Source organism: Phaethon aethereus (genome assembly GCF_964289735.1).
Source record: "Phaethon aethereus genome assembly, chromosome: 3".
Taxonomy (NCBI): domain Eukaryota; kingdom Metazoa; phylum Chordata; class Aves; order Phaethontiformes; family Phaethontidae; genus Phaethon; species Phaethon aethereus.
In genome coordinates this window covers 87,998,017-88,016,707 of record NC_138576.1, presented here as the reverse complement: position 1 = coordinate 88,016,707, position 18,691 = coordinate 87,998,017, and the positions used below count along the sequence as shown (strand labels likewise).

At 38.7% G+C, this 18,691-nt stretch overlaps 1 protein-coding gene across 1 annotated transcript in view; it reads right to left on the bottom strand.

Moving 5' to 3' along the window:
- WDR64 (WD repeat domain 64) overlaps positions 1–18,691 on the bottom strand; it is a gene marked incomplete at both ends in the record, with an annotated part of 79,671 nt that overhangs the window by 26,984 nt on the left and 33,996 nt on the right. The window contains one exon of the mRNA XM_081998567.1: positions 15,459–15,598. Within this exon, the coding sequence (XP_081854693.1) occupies positions 15,459–15,598 (140 nt within the window). The remainder of the gene's footprint in view (positions 1–15,458; positions 15,599–18,691) is intronic.

Genomic DNA, 18,691 nt, shown 5'->3' with positions numbered 1-18,691 from the left:
TTTGAACTCTAGAATTATTCATCAATAATTATATGTTAGCATATTATTCACCCTGCCTGGACAAAGCTATATTGAACTTACTGCTATCTCATGCAAACTGCTCTTCATCCTGCAAGAAATCATGATTTACTTTCTCAGATCCCATGGCTTTTAGTGTGGTGTATTTCACAGAATCACAGAATCACTAGGTTGGAAAGGACCCTGCAAGATAATCTTACTATGCTCTCAAAAGTTATTCTGTCATCAATCTGTTTGCAATTCTTATTCAGCTGCCAAAACTGTGGTGAGTTCTATATAAGCATTTGTGCAAGTGATTTGTATTCGTTCAATTTTGTTAGTAAAAGGTGGGGCTGCATTTTTAATTGGGAGTTTAACACAAAGACACATGTTGGTGCAATGCGCCCATCAATACTGGGAATGCTGTGGGCATTGACAAAAGTCATTGAATCTTTGCATCAAATGCTCCATATAATGTAAGTTCTTAAAACACATCAGGACAAAACCATGAAATATTTAACTCAATTTGGTAACTGAGCTGTGTCTCAGACAGAAATTTCACATGAATAATTCTGCTTCCTGAGCTACAGTCCCTGGAGGTCTTCCTCTCTCAGATGTTCCTTATTCTTTGTCACTCAGTTGAGATGTCGGTGGCTTTTCTTACATGATCTTGATGCAGTTAGTCAAATTCTAACTTCACAGTGTTGGCCAGGGAGCATGGCAGCATTAAGCAGCCAGCCTGCCCTGACTGGGGCTGGGCTGCTCTTCCTCTAAAAGAGCAATAGTTTTCAGAGATCTGATGAGAGGAAAAAAAAAATCCTAGGAAAAATCCTAGGGAAAACCACTGCTGTTTCTTTGATTCATCCCAGGATCTCCTGTATGGAGACAAACATTATGATAAAGGTAGGTCCAAGTCCAAAGATGTCTGCAGCAGACAGCTTAGGTGCAGATTCTTGCATTATATTACTGAAAACCTACTTAATTCACCCACAGGTAAAAGCAGCTGTGTTGGTACCTTAACTTGCCCACTGTGGAAAGACCATCCAGTAAGCCTCCTGAAACAGGCCTGAGCATCTCTCCATAACAGATGAGCATTGTAACAGAGAAAGAAGCAAGCGAAATTGGGACAGCAAGACTGCAAGTTCATTTTGAAATTACTGTTTTTTCTTTCTGACTGATATATTAGATAGAAGCATGGCTGGCACCTTAGAAAAACTTAAAAGAGATTAACCAGAAGAAAGAATGTAAAGCTCTGTTCATCACTTTCATACATAAAATTTCATAAAAGTTTTAACGACATAAGCTACTTGGTAAGGCCATTAACAAGTTATGCCCCAGGAAATTACTTAGAGCCAGTCTTATATCAGAAGTACTAGAAACTATTCTGATGCTTAACTCAAATTCAGCACAGTCAGGGTGTTGACCTGAAATGCTAGTGACCGGTAGCAGAAAGATGGATTAAATTATCATTAAAGACATTCAATTTGCAAAGTAATTGCTTTTAGCTCATCTTGCCTAACACCAAGCTAGAAATCCGATAGGAAGAACTCTGAAGAAAAAACAAGAACAATCTGTCAACCTCATAAAGAAAACAGCTACAATCAAATTCACTGCTGAAAACTCAGTTCCGTAACATTACTCACCTTTTAATACAAAGATCTTTGAAAACCTAAAACAGCCCTGAGAAGCACTTTCTCTGCTAATTTAGGATTAGAGAATTTTACATCTGCAGAGTATCACTTGTATCTGTCCATTTGATCACATAACAGCTTAAACTCTTTTTTAAATTTCTTAAAAATAACTACTTCAGGAAAAATTTTCATTTTACACCTATAAGCAGAGAAAGTAAGTGGTTTCCCAAATGACACACAGCAAATTGTAGTCTGAAATATAACCCACAAGTTTTGACTATTTCAGCTTTCCTTACCACAGCCCATTCCCTTCTTCATTTTGCAATCTATTTATTTTTCTGTTGAACAGAACATGTGCCCATTATAATTCATAGGCAGTATATGTCATATCCTTAGAAATGCTTTTAATAACGAGCAAGACTTCACTTGTGCATATGTTCATGTTATGAAAAGTTGATTGCAATTGCCAGGAGTTGTTTCTTCCAAAGACACACACTATACCATTGAGAATGAATGTTTGTTACTCTGGATGTTATAAAATGTTGAAGTATCTCTCTTTTTTTCACTTAAAGGAGGATCTCAGCATAGAAAAAACACCGTTGCCAAAAAAAAAAAGCCCAAAGCCCAAATAGAAGACTGTTCACTGTATGCAGAATAAAAATAAGGGAGACAGTAGTGGATGGAAATTATTCAGGGAGATAGATACACAGATTTTGAGATTACTGGAATTTCCATCAGTAACCTGATTTGAAAGGCAGTTACAGTGGATCCAGCAAAATTCTGAAAAGGAAGGGAAGAAAAGAAACAGATACATCAGTCAGTGTTTAAACAGATCACCTTTGGCACCAGGGAGAAGTTCATACATGGGTGTTTCAGAATTTTAAGTAGAAGAAAATGTCTCTGACTATTGTGTTTTTTTTCAGGAAAAGTCAAAAGGAAAAGGCTCTAAAGAACTTCTTACTGATATTAAATTTTCTCTGAGACAGTGCTGAGTCAGAAGAACCATGTCCATCACATTCCTCTGATGGACTTCTGATTACATTTCAGGAGTTCACTCAGACATGCAATTTCTAAAGCATACAAAAAGAGAAATAGTCATTGAGAAGGCTTGAAAAAGGAAATCCAGTTGAATAGAAAAAATTATGAAACTGTTCATCCAGCTGATAGTAGACCAGCAAAAATAGAAAGAATTGGTGATGAAAGTCTAGAAAGCTAGGGCCATGTTGTAGGTAGAACTTCAAGCTCAATTCTGGCACAGTCACAGCTAGAGCATGTAAAAACAGCTGTAAGAGCTGAAGATTAATCAGAAGTAGGTATGTATAGAGATACTCTATCAGGTGAAAAGAATAAGTCACTGAACAGAGATGTAATGACCTTTCTATAAACATCACCCAGGTCTGTTACAAAGTTGGTAAAATTACACAAAACAAAACTGAAAACAGACAATTCTAATAACCTCATGGACTATTCAAGTTAAATTGGTCCACAGTTGAAACATGAATTTGACATTTTAGCAAAACAATAAGAAGAGAAGATGATTTTACAGCAGAAGAACCTCTTGCACTATTTCTTGCTGCTTGTTCAGCTATTAATGCCAGTACCACATTCAGAAAATGCAGTCACTTAAAGTGACAGCAAAAATCTGGGCGCATCACAGCATTCATAAATCTCTTCCATTCCTTCCAGCCTTCTTACTTTCCCAGCCTGTGGGCAGGGATGGGGAGGTTACAAAAACAGCTGTTCCACATGAGCAATTCCCATACAAGGCGTCACCAGCATGGCCGCAAGATATAATGTCACTGCTGTTCCTCTGCATCAGCACACATGACTGTGCATGAATTCACGCATGAAGAGTGGCAACAAAAGGCATGCTTATTTAGAAATTAGGAGGTGACTAGGAGGAGTTGCCTTAAGAATGTTTTGTTAATAGTAACTTTGCTGTTCTACTTATTTATTGAAGAACTTCCCACAGCAGCCTGACAAATGCCAGGAATCCCTGAAGCCCTCTGAAAACATATTCTTTATGGCAAAACGCTTCTAGACTGTGTCTTCTGAAATCACAGAATACAGACTATATACAAAATGAACAAAACATATTAGGGAGAAGAAAGAGTGTGAAGGAGCTTCAAGTGCTTTTGGAAACAACTTTCCTTGTTACTGCTGTATCCACTTTACAGGAAAAGCTGAGCTGTACTTAGAGCGACATTATATCTCCAACACTGGCTTACAGTAATGAAAAAGTTGTTGGTTCAGTTTGGATACTAGCAGAATTGGCCTTGACCAACAGATATACCTTTTAAGAGTTAGTAGAGCAGGGATTCTTGCCTGTGTCCCCACATTGTGGCCAGGCTCCTTCACACAGTCGGTAACAGGCACAGAGAGGCATTCGAGGAATGCACGCTACCTCTCTTTCATATCTCAGCTGCAACAGCTTCAGCAAAGCACTCTGTTGTCCTCTCCATTCCCTCTGTTCTGGGGTACTCTTCCTGTGTCTTTCATTTTTCAACCCGATGGCAAAGCCACATAGTTACAGATGGAATTTCCCCAGACGCTAAGCAAAATTTGGAACCAAATTCCTCCAGAATTCAGAGGGAGTGCTTGCCAAAGCCTTCTGAGATCCCTTAACAAATTTAAATGTGCATATTTGCATATATAAACACTTTTCTCTGAATTACCGCCTTCCCTCAAGCACTAGAACTCAGAACACAGAAAAAAGCCTGAACTATTTTTTCCATCTGGTCTAATGCCTATGTTTTAGAAGCATGTAAAAACAGCAACACCCCTCTCTCATTTTTCTTCATACACACACAGAGACAAAGAGCAAAAGATTATTCTTAACAACTAAAATGGGAGCAGCAGAGGGAGACAGAACAAAGATAGGAAATAGGGCAAGACATAATTGGTAAATAAATGTTTTACATGCTCCCAGTACTATAAAGTTCAGTCTTGAGAACACTTATCTCCTGATGGGTTGTTACAAGGAGGCCACTGTGGAAACATGCTTTGACTTTGGAAGAAGTGAATCCTCTTCTGCCCCTTTCTGTCTGTAATTAACTGAGATAGAAAAGGACTAAAGTAGCCCAAGATTTGCTGACATGCCCTCTCCCCTGCCAAAAGTTAATCCCTTCAAATTACTGCTAGTTAAGAATGTGACCTTAAAACACTGCTTTAAAGAAAATATCTCAACAACTCTCAAGAGAACACAATAACTTCCTTTTAAACTTCCAAACTCTCACATCCTGCTGATATTTTCCATAAGTTAACAAAAACTTGTTTTTCAAAAAAGGCAGACCACTTTCCTCAGTTTTACAGAATGGTGATGCTGCAAGTCTTTAAAACAATTTATGAAAATACACTTGTGCAGGAAAATCCAAAATCCAACCACTCTTGGGGCACAAAGCAGCTGATTTTCTGTTGAAGTGTTTAGTTTATCTGCCCCTATTTGCTACACTGTTCAACTGTTTCAGGGGGTCATTGAAGACTCCAAGATCTAAGTGAAAAAAATTACAAATTCATACAGAACATTGAAGCCTTCAAAGACAAAAATCACTAGGCATGAAGCAGAGGTCAAACTGCAGTTATTTAATAGAGTAAGTTATCTGCAGAGTGCCGTTGTGTGTCTTGTGATCCCTGAAGGTGATCCTGCAAAGTACTACAACTCCCTGTAGTTATTAGAAGATTTAGAAATAAATTGATGTCAATGGGATTACTTGTGAGGCTAAGGCAAGGAGGATTTACCTCTAAGCATATTAATGCAATGTGGTGCAGCAGATGGTACTGTAACTAGTGCCTTATTGAGACAGTAATTTGGCAAAGTTCAAAATTATGAACATTTCAAATCACTTCCTCAGATAGTACTATTAACCTGGTAATATATAAGGTTACTTTTTTTTTCCCCAAACATGGAGGAATGCAGAAAAGAAATCAAACAAGGTTACATGCAATAGTGAGTCTAATTGTATAGCAGTGAGCCTGCAGGATATTTACTGGGTGCTATGCAATGACAGTCAGTGTATGCCTGTCTCTGTACTGTGTGCTGGGTGTGTTGACAATAGACCTACCTGACCCCTAAAGCAAAGATAAAATAAACCTCAACACTTCTCGAGAACAGTTTCAGTGGACATTTAGATGGTATGTGGGTCAGAAACAGGAAGCTAGACATGTAGGACAGAGGTGACTGTCCACGAACACCTGGATCAGAGAGTTCAAAAACCAGTTAGGTTCCTCCTGTCAATCTTCAGCCAATCTTAGAATGAGGCTCTCACCTTAGACATAGTGTTTGAAGTAATTTTCAGGTATACAACACGTCATTTACACTTTGAAGATCTCCTTTATCTTCATTGCCCCACAGAAAAAAAAGCAACCAGAAAGCTACAGGTCTGGAAATTTATTTTTAATATAGCTTGAGTCTTCTGTTCTGTAGGCTAATTTTGTAGGGTTTTTTTGCAGACTACCCATGAAAAAAAGTAATTTGAATAATGGAAATTGGAGCAGGAAATAACAGAAAATTGGGTAAGTTACATGAAAAATCTGAAGAAGACTATTCAATGTCCTTGAAGGATTATGCAATATAAGAGTAGAATAATATTCTTAATATCTGGGAAGAGCAAATAAACCAAAGAGAATAAATACACAGCGGCAAGGAAAGGATTAACTTTGACTTTCAAAGTGGTATACAAAAAATGTATCTGATATAGATGTGGCCATGTAATTTCTGTGAAGGATGACTGGAGCAGATTTACCAAATGCTTCTTTTCCAAATTATCTAGATTAAATGTAATATTGTTGATATACAGTACATTCCAGTAACAGCCGTGATTAGCAATGGTTTGACATAAATGAAGCATGCTTCCAGCTCAGCTGCTCCCATTTATTGGGAAGACAAATGACTGTATTATAAATATATCCTTAAAACAATGTCATGTGATTTCAAAATAGGTTAGATAAACATCCACACTAACTTGCACAGGCATTGATACAATCACCTGCTCAGTTCCAGACAGGCAAAAGACATTTATGACTTCCCACTGGGATATTGCACAGCCAGTTTCCCAATAAGCAGACCCAGAGAGAGAGGACTGGAGACTTGATAACATTAAGGTTTGAGTAAATTTGCAAAAGTCAGAAAATAAAAAAATTCATAATATATCTTACCTCCCTTTATCCTTCCTGAAACGCTAAAAATGTGCCCTTGGTTTCTGTAAGAATAAAACTAATATATATATATGAGTTAATTTAGTATGGGCAAATTTCAGCAAGGAAGTGTTTATGTGCTTGCATCAAGTTGGCTGCATCAGATTTTAAAGAAATTTGAATGGAATGAAACTCTGCCATGTCCCAGAATGCAAATGCAAGAAATCACCATGTTTATTGCACTATTCTCCTGCCACGTGTAAATGTGTGTATTGCTCTTTCAGTGTTGGCTGCCAAAAATGAAATTCCTTTTAAAGAGAAAAAAACGAAAGAACATTCCCTTCACTGATTTAAAACAAAGGTTTTGTGTTGTTTACACGATACTGTACAGTGGGATAAAGGCTGGGAATATGCTCCTTACCGTAGTCCTACTGATCATCAAACAAAATTGAAATTGTTTTTATGCACTGAAGCCTGTAGGCTCAAATCTTGCTCACGTGACTCACTTAAGTAGACTAATTCCACCAAATCCACCACTGGAGGTGTTCTAGTAAAATCAGTGGAACAACTGGTGTAGCAAATTTTGGCTTACTGACTTCCATTGACAACTCAAGTAGGAAAGACAGTAGCCTCCACTGTTCTAGTTGTGAACACTCTGCAGTAAGTGAGACAGCGAGCGGTTGTCACATTTCCTGAAAACTGCGTTGGTGACTTCTGCAGAATAATTCCAATCAAAGAGTTATATACATTTATATTTGTGGCTAATACATACACTTTCACTTTCATGCCAGTAACCTAATCTATCACTACAACATGCTGACACTTTAGAGAAGAGTCCACGTATTATATTAAAACCTGAGTCTGTATTTTGGTGCAACGACACAAAGGACAAGTCAATTCCTTCAGAAAAATTTAACAGTGTTCCCTTTTTTGGAAATATTTTCAATCAAAACGTAAGTCAAGAAAGACACACTGTAAGTGTAGTTGTGATGAATGTGGTTCCTGTTGGTTTGTGGTATATAATTTAACAGAGAGAATAGTTTGTGTTTGTGGGAAATCTCAACACAAGATTTGGAACATGTTCCTATGATTAGGAACAAATAGACCACACTGATATTTCAGATCTCCTAGTAAATTCACTTAACTAAACAGCTGCAGAAAAAGACATGGCTGTGGACTACAACTGTAACTGCATCTATGCACACTGTTATCTTTAAGGTCTTCACAACCTGGAAGATCAGGAACAAATTTATTTCCAGGAACATTATATTCTGAAGCAAGTCCAGCAGCACAGAATTATGACAATCACTGCCTGTGCTGTCCCCTCGTCCTCAGTGTCCCTGCTATGGAAGTACTAATTCATATTACTAAAGGACATACAGAAATTATTTACAAATCTGTGGCTCTGCCTAATTTTTAGATATTCTTATGTTACAAAACCAGGACAGTAAATTTAACTTTGGTGATAATTCAATGTACACATAATTTTTTCATAGCTGCCTGATAGCAGTTCACTAATAATTTGTTCCATCAAAAAATTCTTACAATATTGGAGCCAACGAAGTGCTCATGTGCTGGACTAGTTTAAGGAATCTTCGTTTTCTTAAATGGAACCATCATTTGAATTCAAATTCCAAACCACCTTCTTAATTGTTGTGATAATAATGATTTTTTTTGTTTTTACTGGCTCAGGGCAATCTCTTTTCAGTTACATTAAACATCACAGAAGTTTTCTTCAATGTTTTCCAGAAAGCTGTATTGCACACTGGCCAAAATGCCCCAGTGTAAATAAAGTCTGCTCAAAACAATTCACATGAATTACAAGTTTCAGTGCAATGTGTCCTGGGCTTGTCTGCCACCAAATACAGCACTGATTTTTGACACCCATGTGAGTGCGGTCTCTCTGCAGATCTATTGAGGTCTATCACAAAAAAACCCAAAGTGCTGCAAGAAGACAGGACTTCTCAGACAGCAGATGCTTCCCATGCTGATAAGTGGAACTGGTCTAGGGAAGAATAAGGAAAACCTTTGATATTATTTTTCTTTCACTGGATGTATTTGACCGATGTTAATTTTAAAACATCTCATGATTCTAGAAAAATGTGAGAGCTAGTGGCTAATTCAGCTCTGGCAGTGACTATTTTTCTTCTTGCAAACCAAGAAGCCATGCATATACATTTCAGATTTTGGCACAAGCTCTCATTTTAGAAGATACTGTAGAAAGATCTGGACTTACCTCCAGCTGTCTATGAATTAGATTGTGTAACACCACTTTGACTGGTTAAGAATGAATGAGGGCCAAAGTGATCTTGGTTCTTGTTTCTTGAAGAATATCTATATCAAGATCATCCAGATTACTTTAATGTTATTATAGTAGAGCTGTTCTGATTTTTATACTTAGTTTACAGCACTAAATAAATAATCAGTATTTCTTTTAAGATTACCTTATATACAGGGGGACTGACAGAAACAAGACTAATTGATAAGAAATGTGTTAGCCTCAGATTTTTTTTGTTTTACCACAGGCAGTGCTGAGAGCACAATGTCTATAGCTAACCTTGAGCAGAGTACTCAGGTCAGGTGCCACAATGGTACATGTAGATTTTACCATTATGTCTGAATTTCACAGTACACTGAAACAATAGTGTGCTACAGTTCATCCCATCAAAATCTCTGTTTTGTTCATGCCTAGGTTCATTTCAGTGGCAGTAACTGCTGGAATGTCGGGTGCAAGAGAATGGTGTGTACATTAGTCCTTATGCTAACGCTAAGTGGGGATGAAGCCAAGTTTTGCACCAGGATGAGAAAGCTGGACAGAATTCTTGAAATTCACAGTTTAGACACAGCCTGAAATTATGGCCTATCATAATGAAAACTGTGGTGCATAAGAATCTGATTTAAAGAAAATAATCCACATAGTACTCGCATTTTACTTTTCAGTAAAGTAATGCCAACACACAGTATAGCAAGGCCTATGTTAAAACAATTGCCAGTCAAATTCTCCAGTTCATTCAGGAAGTACGTTGCACATTTATCATAATAAATAAAGGCTAAACTATACTCTGCTGAATGAATGTAACTCATTCAGTTTCTGCAGTATTTTTAATCTTTGTGTATGCGATTACTAATTTACAGAATTAGAGACTTTCAGCTTGTCTATCATTTAGTGGGATCGAGCATGGGTTCACTGCAAATAGAGATTAGTCTTCTACTTAGAAAGGTGGGGTTTTTAAGTAGACTGAGACAGTAAGCCTCTTTATATTGGAGATCTGCATTCACTAAGGGCTGCCTAAACCTATGATATAACACTCAACCCTATCAAAGCTCTGCTCCACCCTTTTCCTCCCTCCCTCTGTACCTCCCTCCGCTACCACATACACATGGGACTTCTCCGTAGACACAAGTCATCTGCTGAGTAATCTGTACTTTTGGAATCATCTGTCTAACTCACAAAGTTAAGTCACATGAACATACTCAGGCAGTGTCAGAAGAGGTCAACTGAAATCCAGTCAGAGCATTGAGCAGCAGATGAAAAGCAAGCAGAACAGTCCTCTAAAATAAAGCACATGCATCTTAAAAATAACTTGAATAAAACAAGCATTGTGTAGGTCTAATTGATCCTTGGCATATTCAACAATTGGACTTCCAGACAATCAGACTGCTTTTTTTTTTTTAATATTGCAAGTTGTCACAGATCAAAAAGGTTAAATTGTTGTGTAGTCATATTTCATAATAAAAAGACTAACTCATGGAATGGAAATTAAAAGCAGACTTCAGAAGTGAAAACTGCAGCTGCAGAAAACACCTGAAATACTTGGCAGTGATCAAACCTACCACTTGCACACAGTGCACATAAAACACATGCTACAAGGTCCTACAACAAAAAGGCAACAACGTACTTCCTCATTTAAGTTATGGCACTGGGACAATCTCCATCAGTGCATAATATTGACCCTTGTGTTAAAAACGTTTCACTTATTTCTATTTACAATTTAAAGAGAAGGTCTTAAAAATGAGCATAATACAAAATAGTTAGTTTATGTCTGCTTTCCTAGACTTCTTGGATAACTTTAGTATTGCCTTTATTCTAGCATACTGTTACAAGTAACTTACTGGTTCTGAAGAACACTTGCACTTCAGAAACAAACACAACCCCTGTCCTTTATGGTGTTTTAGGTTTTTTTTCCATGTCTGCACGATTATACTGTTCTCTTCACAGAGACGTTTGTTTTGTATCTTGGCCACTGTGTTGCATAAGAGGTTTCTTTTGATACTTCCTTAACACACTGACGACTCCCTCCCCTTCTCCTGGGCTCCACTCTGTTTTCCATGCTCTGGGATGTTAAGACTATTTGAGCTAATAATCTGGTAAACTAGCTCTTCCACTGTAATATAAATACCCTGTGATTTCTATTTTTTTTGCACTAGTGCTGTGAAACTATGGTGTAGGATTGGTTCGTTTTTACATTTCTGTATAAACTATGGCATACATTAATGTTCTATAGTATGGAACTAAGGCCAATACCATCAACTGAATCCCCTTGTACTCTTGTAAAAGGTGTGTAACATTTGATGTACCTTTAAAACCATTCACTGGAGATTTTCACCCCCTCAACTCAGCCATTACTTCTTCAGGCTGCAAACGTTTGCTGCAGCACAAGTCTGAAACCAACAGCCAGTGTGATCCCTTACTTTTGAACTCTGCAATATAAATCAATTACAAATGGGCTGTGGAGATATTCTTGTGAGTACATTTGTGTATGGCTTTTCAGTCTTAAAAGTCCTCTGAGGTCAAGTGAGGGCAAAGCAAGGTAGTAAAATTCTTTGAATACTTGTTTTAATACATTTTTACACTTTGTTAGTATAGAAAGCTAATGCAATGTCCAAAACATACCAAAGAAAACTACCAAAAGACTGACTATTTGATTTTCCTAAACAGAAGCAGGAAGAATATGCTTTCTAGCTTTCTACCTCTATGGATATTAGTCCCTGGGAATGTAGCTCACATAATATCTTTAAAGTCATCTATCCAACATGAACTCTTGTCGTTCTTTGTAAAGTAATATGTAACAGATCATAGGAAATTACGTGTTACAATTCTAGGGAGTACAAGCCAGAAGTTAAGTGCAATATATGCAATCTAACTTAAACCTGGTTCTCTGATGGAAGATATAATTGTCCGCCTGTGAAACTATAATTTTCTCACTACAGTCACTTATGTCAGAAAATAAGAACTATCTATCCCTGGTGAGAACTAAGAAACTAAACTTGACTGGGAAGGTGATGCTGTTGTCATTCACATCTCACTTCCTGAAGGAAATGGAAACAAACAATATGCAGAATAGACAGAAATTTACTGCATTTCTGATAGAGGCCTTGACAGTATGAAGAATACCCCAGTTGTGAATACACATGTACCTAAAGAACATAGTGTTTAGCCTGACAATGCAGGAGAAATATTACAATCTTCTTTCAGGTTCTGTCATCAGAAAAAAATATTTCCCTAGTGCATTAGACTTAGGTTTACCTTTATGATGTTGTTTTGAAGCTTTGTAATTTATAAAGCATAAAAATATTTTTACAGTAAATCAAGAAAAATTTCAATATAGTCAAGAAAAATAGCCATACAGTATAAAATGAGCCTAAGCCTTCACATGTGGTAATATAACAATTACAAATCTTAATTTAAAAAAAAAAAGTATCCTCTACTTTTTACCTTGTTCTGTAGTTTTAGCTGAAAAATGTCACGATAATAAAGCCTTTATTTTAATATGAATATCTGACGTGCTTTAGGTTAAATTTAATTTTGGGAATGTCCAGAAAAAGTATCAAATTAATTTTCCTAAGTTTTTCCCTAGTTCTGCTATTCTGTCAAACAGCTGATGCAAAATCTGTTGAACATAAAGAGATTTTGTTTCCCTTGGTTACAATGCTTCCATGAGATCATTGATATCTCTCTAACGCATTTTCAGTCACGATATATAGGCTCTACTTGTTTTGCTTCAGTGGCCTCCTATATCACAGTCACTGAAAGATGAAAACAAAATAGAGAAAACCATTTTGATTTTTCTTATGCTAGGCAGATTGGAAAGCAAATTGGTCTTTGCTTTTTAGGCGGAAACAAATCATGTGCTTAACATAACTTTGAAAGTTCCCTGGGAAGTTGCACACTTTTGTGTAATATCTGGTTCTTGTCTATACAAACACAAATGTGCTTTAACTAGGTTGGAAGCTATCCTGTTACAGATAACCTTCCTCCGCTATTGTGTATACCTTATATCATATACAGATTGTAAATTCTTTGAGGCACAGAGTGATCAACACTTTATTTGTAAAGTCCTTTAGACCTTCTCTGTGAGGGATTCCTTCTTTTTTTGATATAGTTTTCAACTATGACAGCAAGATTTGCCTGACTTTTGATAGTCTAGGAATTTATCTCTATTTCTTTTTTATTTTTTAAGAAGTGAAATTTATGCCTTATAACTCACAGCCCTGTTTAAAGACCCATAGCTTTTAATTAAAACATACCTTCACATATTCATTTTCATGTACAAGTGATCTTATTGACGTATGTCATTGGCACAACTCAGCTACGTTTAGTTAAGGTCAGATGTCCACATACTTGGAGACTTGTAAAATGTATTTTGCTTCCCTCTGAGTCATCATATTGAATGACAGAAAGGCCCAGAAGGGACCTCAAGAGATCTTCCAGTCATTTACTGCCCCAGGGGCTTCAAGTCTTAGTTACTTTTCTGTAAATATCTCAGTGTACATTTGTTCCCCTTAAGTCATGTTTTATGTCTCATTCCATTTTTCCTACATGTATAGCTTGCAGGTTATCTGCTAAAACCCTTCTTAATTAGGCAGTAAAGAATGCCTGCAGCAAATGTATAGCGTTACCTACAGAACAGATAGGTATAGATGTGACAAAGGGGGAATGGTTATGGCTCCAGGATTATGTGAACATGGGAGATTTCTGACAACTTATTTTCAACTAGTAGTACTTTTAGAAGTGTGTGGGTTATTTTAAGAACAGGATTAAAGATATGGTATTTACTGGCACCTCAGTGAGCAGTGTAGTCAATTAGGGCAGAGGAGCAGCACAGACAGAATAGCTCAGTAATATTTCCTACATAACCCAACAAAAAGTTGGAAACCTTTGAGATAGATGGTTATCTCAGAGGACTTGCTTCATAGGAGGTATTTTTCACAGATCATACCTTCAATTTTAATGACCATTCTGAACTAATACTTCTGCTCAGGGCCTGCAGCCTTAACGAGTTTGGGGTAACTGGTTAATTTAGTATGTTCTCTATTCCATCATTATAGATGTTAATGAAAATACTGAATACTACTGAATATTGAAAATTTTGCACAGGACCCCTCTTGAACAAGCTCCATAGCCATTAATAACTACTTCTTCATGGGCATCTTATTTATTTTTGCACATATTTTACAAGTGTTTGTTCTCCCCTGAACAGTCTCATTTTCACAAATGAGATAAACCACTGGTGCCATGATTCCACCAGTAACTTAAAGGAAACCCATCCATTTCCAGCAGAATCTTGCAATATTTGGTTGAAGAAGTTTTATTATTGTTTTTATTAGTATTTCTGTTGTCCTGGTTTCAGCTGGGATAGAGTTAGTTTTCTTCACAGAAGCTGGTATAAGGCTGTGTTTTGTACTTGGGATGGAAAAATGCTGATAATGTACTGCTGTTTTCAATTGTTGCTAAGCAGTCAAGGACTGTCCAGCTTCTCATGCTGGCCTGCCAGCAAGAAGGCGGAGGTGCACGGGAAGTTGGGAGAGGGCACAGCCCGGACGGCTGACCCAGGCTGGCCCATGGGATATTCCCTACCATATACCATCATGCTCAGTATATAAGCTGGAGGAAGAAGAAGGAAGTGGGGGGACATTTGGAGTTACGGCATTTTGTCTTCCCAAGTAACTGTTATGCGTGATGCAGCCCTGCTTCCCTGGAGATGGCTGAGCACCTGCCTGCCCATGGGGAGTGGTGAATGGATTCCTTGTCTTGCTTTGCTTGTGTGCACGGCTTTTGCTTTACCTATTAATCTGCCTTTATCTCAATCCATGAGTTTTCCCACTTTCACCCTTCTGATTCTCCCTCCCATCCCACTGCAGGGGAGTGAGCAAGTGGCTGCGTGATGCTTAGTTGCTGGCTGGGGTTAAACCACAACACCTGTACATGGACAATGTTTTGGATCAGTAAGCCACGTAAAAGACACTGTTCAGGAAGAGGTCAGTAGTTGAACATGAGTCATCAGTGTAAGAAAAACTCCAGCTATGGATTTAGCAGGCTGACAGGCAGAGAGAGGGTAAATGAAACTGTAGGAAGTTTTGCAGGTGATCACTACTGAGTGAAGCATTCAGGTACAACTTATGTTGTACTGGCAGTTGCCAAAATAATATGGAAATTACCAGAATGTTAATATCTACTATTGTAAATATTCTTTTGTCACATTCAGAAAGAAAATATGTCAAATAGTTCCATTCTAGTCTTGCTTGTCAATACAAAATAATTTGGAATTTTTAAGCTAAAACTCCACCTTTTTATTATAATAAATGAACTGATAAGCAGTGAGATTAGGACTAGATACTAAGAGAAATACTTACTCAAAAACATTCCTACTTGCATATATAGCATTGATTTCCATGAGGGTAAGAAAAGTGTTTTACCTTTGCAGAGGAAAGGCTGATGACATGTTGATCTTTTTCATTTGTCACAATTTCCACAACACTATGTCGGTGTCCTGATAACTTCCCTGTAGGCCTACTGTTAATAGCAGGATGCCACAAACGAAGGAGTTTGTCATGACCTGAAAGAAAAAAAAAATATAGTAGAAAGACTGAATAGTCACTGGTATTACAAATAAGCTTCGTAATCAAGAGCTTACTGTTGATACGTCTCTGCTTTCATCATATAGGCAACTCCCACATAAGGATGTGAATTTTTCATTCTAAGGGCTGGATTCCAGCTTATGTTTTCATTGCTTGTACCCAAACTTGTATAAAAACACATAACTGATTCACCTTTCAAAGCCTTTTTATTTTGCTAGAGGAATGTCAGTGACACTGGATGTGACTACATGTGTGTATTGGGTGTGCGTGGCAAGGTTTTGGTAGCAGGGAGGCTGCAGGGGTGGTTTCTGTGAGAAGCTGCTAGAAGCTTCCCCTGTGTCCAACAGAGCCAATGCCAGCCGGCTCCAAGACGGACCCGCCACTGGCCAAGGCCGAGCCCATCAGCGATGGTGGTAGTGCCTCTGGGATAGTGATTTAAGGGGGAGGGGAACTGCACAACTGCAGCTAGGGAGAGGAGTGAGGATATATGAGAGCAACAACCCTGCAGATACCCAGGTCAGAGCAGCAGGAGGGGCAGGAGGGGCTCCAGGCGCCGGAGCAGAGATTCCCCGGCAGCCCCAGATGAAGACCATGGTGAGGCCGGCTGTGCCCCTGCAGCCCATGGAGCTCCACGTGGAGCAGATCTCCATCTGCAGCCCGGGGAGGACCCCATGCTGGAGAAGGTGGCTGCACCTGAAAGAGGTTGTGACCTTGTGGGAAGCCCGTGCTGGAGCAACCTCATGGCAGGACCTGTGGACCCATGGAGAGAGGAGCCCACGTTGGAGCAGGTTTGCTGGCAGGACTTGTGACCCCATGGGGGACCCACGCTGGAGCAGTCTGTTCCTGAAGGACGGCACCTGTGGGAGGGACCCAGGCTGGAGCAGTTTGTGAAGAACTGCAGCCTGTGGGAAGGACTCATGTTGGAGAATTTCGTGGAGGACTGTCTCCCATGGGACCCCACGCTGGAGCAGGGGAAGAGTATGAGGAGTCCTCCCCTGGAGGAGGAAGGGAGTGGCAGAGACAACATGATGAACTGACCACAACCCCGATTCCCCGTCCCTCTGTGCTGCTCAGGGGGAGGAGGTAGAAAAATCAGGAGTGAAGTTGAGTCTGGGAAGAAGAGAGAGGTGGGGGGAAGGTGTTTTAAGATTTGGTTTTATTTCTCATTACCCTTCTCTGATTTGATTGGTAATAAATTAATTTTTCCCAAGTCGAGCCTGTTCTGCCCATGATGGTAATTGGTGACTGATCTTTCCCTGTCCTTATGCCAACCCACAAGCCTTTTGTTATATTTTCTCTCCCCCATCCAGCTGAGGAGGGGAGTGATAGAGCAGCTTTGGTGGGTACCTGGCATCCAGCCAGAGCCAACCTACCACAATGTGCTGGTCCCATAGGAGCAGAATACTTCATTAGAAATAGAACTGGGGCTCATATTTTTTTTCCTTCAAACATCTAACTTAGAAAAAAGTCAAAACAATTTTTGTGTCCACTTAGCCCGGGAATGAAGGCATGGCCACCTCTATGGAAGAGTGTGGACATGCAGAACAGGAAGGGGAGCAGGCATGAAAACTAAGGGCAGAAACAATAACTGCTGGTGAGTGTGTCTTGTGTCTTGAAGTAAATGAGAATTAGTTCTTTCATATTTATTTGTATGTTCAAACATTAAATTTACCTAAAATTTAGGGAATAATCCTTGATTCCATTATAGATTAATCTTTTGGTACTATTTTCATAATAGTTTCCATAAATATTTCAAAACACAAAGATGTTAAAAATGTATCGGTAAACTCCTGGTTTTACATACTGATGTAAACACAACTGTACCTAGTGCACTGAAGTATTTCATATTTTTCACAGGAGTTTTATGAGAACATGAGCCCAGTTTAAATTTGACATTAATTAATTTATATTTTAACTTTCAATTGCTGGCAAATACTGCAATTGTATGAGTTGTATGCAATAAGCTGAACACTCTATTTTGACACATTATAAATGAAACAGCCACATTTTATCTAGATTTCAGTTTGAGTTTTAGTTTTATCTCAGCTTAAGGTGAAGTGCAGAAAGCCAAAAAACATAGACTAGGAAGTACATGCCCCAGAAGAACATTCACCCAACTTCAAGACTACAACACTCAGCTCAGTTATGTTAGCAAAGAGAACTTTTGCAATCTGCTCTCCACGGAACTTCCTTAAGCTTGTTCAACCTACTGTCACTGGTTAGTTCCTCCCTCTCTCTCTCCAGAAATCTATTCCTTTCCTTCTTAACACAGCAATATGTGATTCATTTAGGAGCACCCCATCTCCCTTTTCCTCCATTAAAGATTATTGTCCTCTCAGTTAAATTGATTCCACTGTTTATGTAGCTTCTCTCTAAATGAGAGAGGCTCACTGGAGAAACGATCTACTCTTAAAATAGCTACAACAGAAAGACATTTTGGTTTATGCCAGCTCATTTCACAAGTGTGACTGAGAATCCAACCATGCAAACAGCTGTACTGGCACAATGGAGGGATAACTTCTGCATAGGAAAGGGGAGCCATGGATAAGTAGCTGAGCAGCAGTAACTTCAGTGGGAACCAGTTTCTTTGCAGAGGAACTTTCATGCAAAACCATTCTAGACTAGCTGTCTATGCTGTAAGCATGGCAGGAAGTAGATTAAAAGGGCTATAATTGCACAACTGGTTTGTGAAGTCCTTTTAGATGGGGAAACTGCAAAACACGGTGGGCCCCTGCTCGCTTCCCTGGATGTTGTGTTAGGCCATCATAGACATGTTCTGCAGGTTAGCAGTGCCCTTGTGACTGGGCCAGTGTACATTACTGAGAAACAAGACCATGGGAGTAAAACAGCTTGCAGACCTTCCATGACATCAACAGGCGGACACAAAAATGGTAGATAGAAGCCTCCAGTGAGACTGGTGAGATCAGTTATAATGTCAAAGGGAACAGACACTGCTCCAACAACATGTCCGTTAGCAGCCCCAAAGATAAACTGTCATGTCTTAAAATGGTAGTGAACAAGGCAGAAGCTATTGACAGTATCTGACCAACTCAACTACATACCAGCTGCAC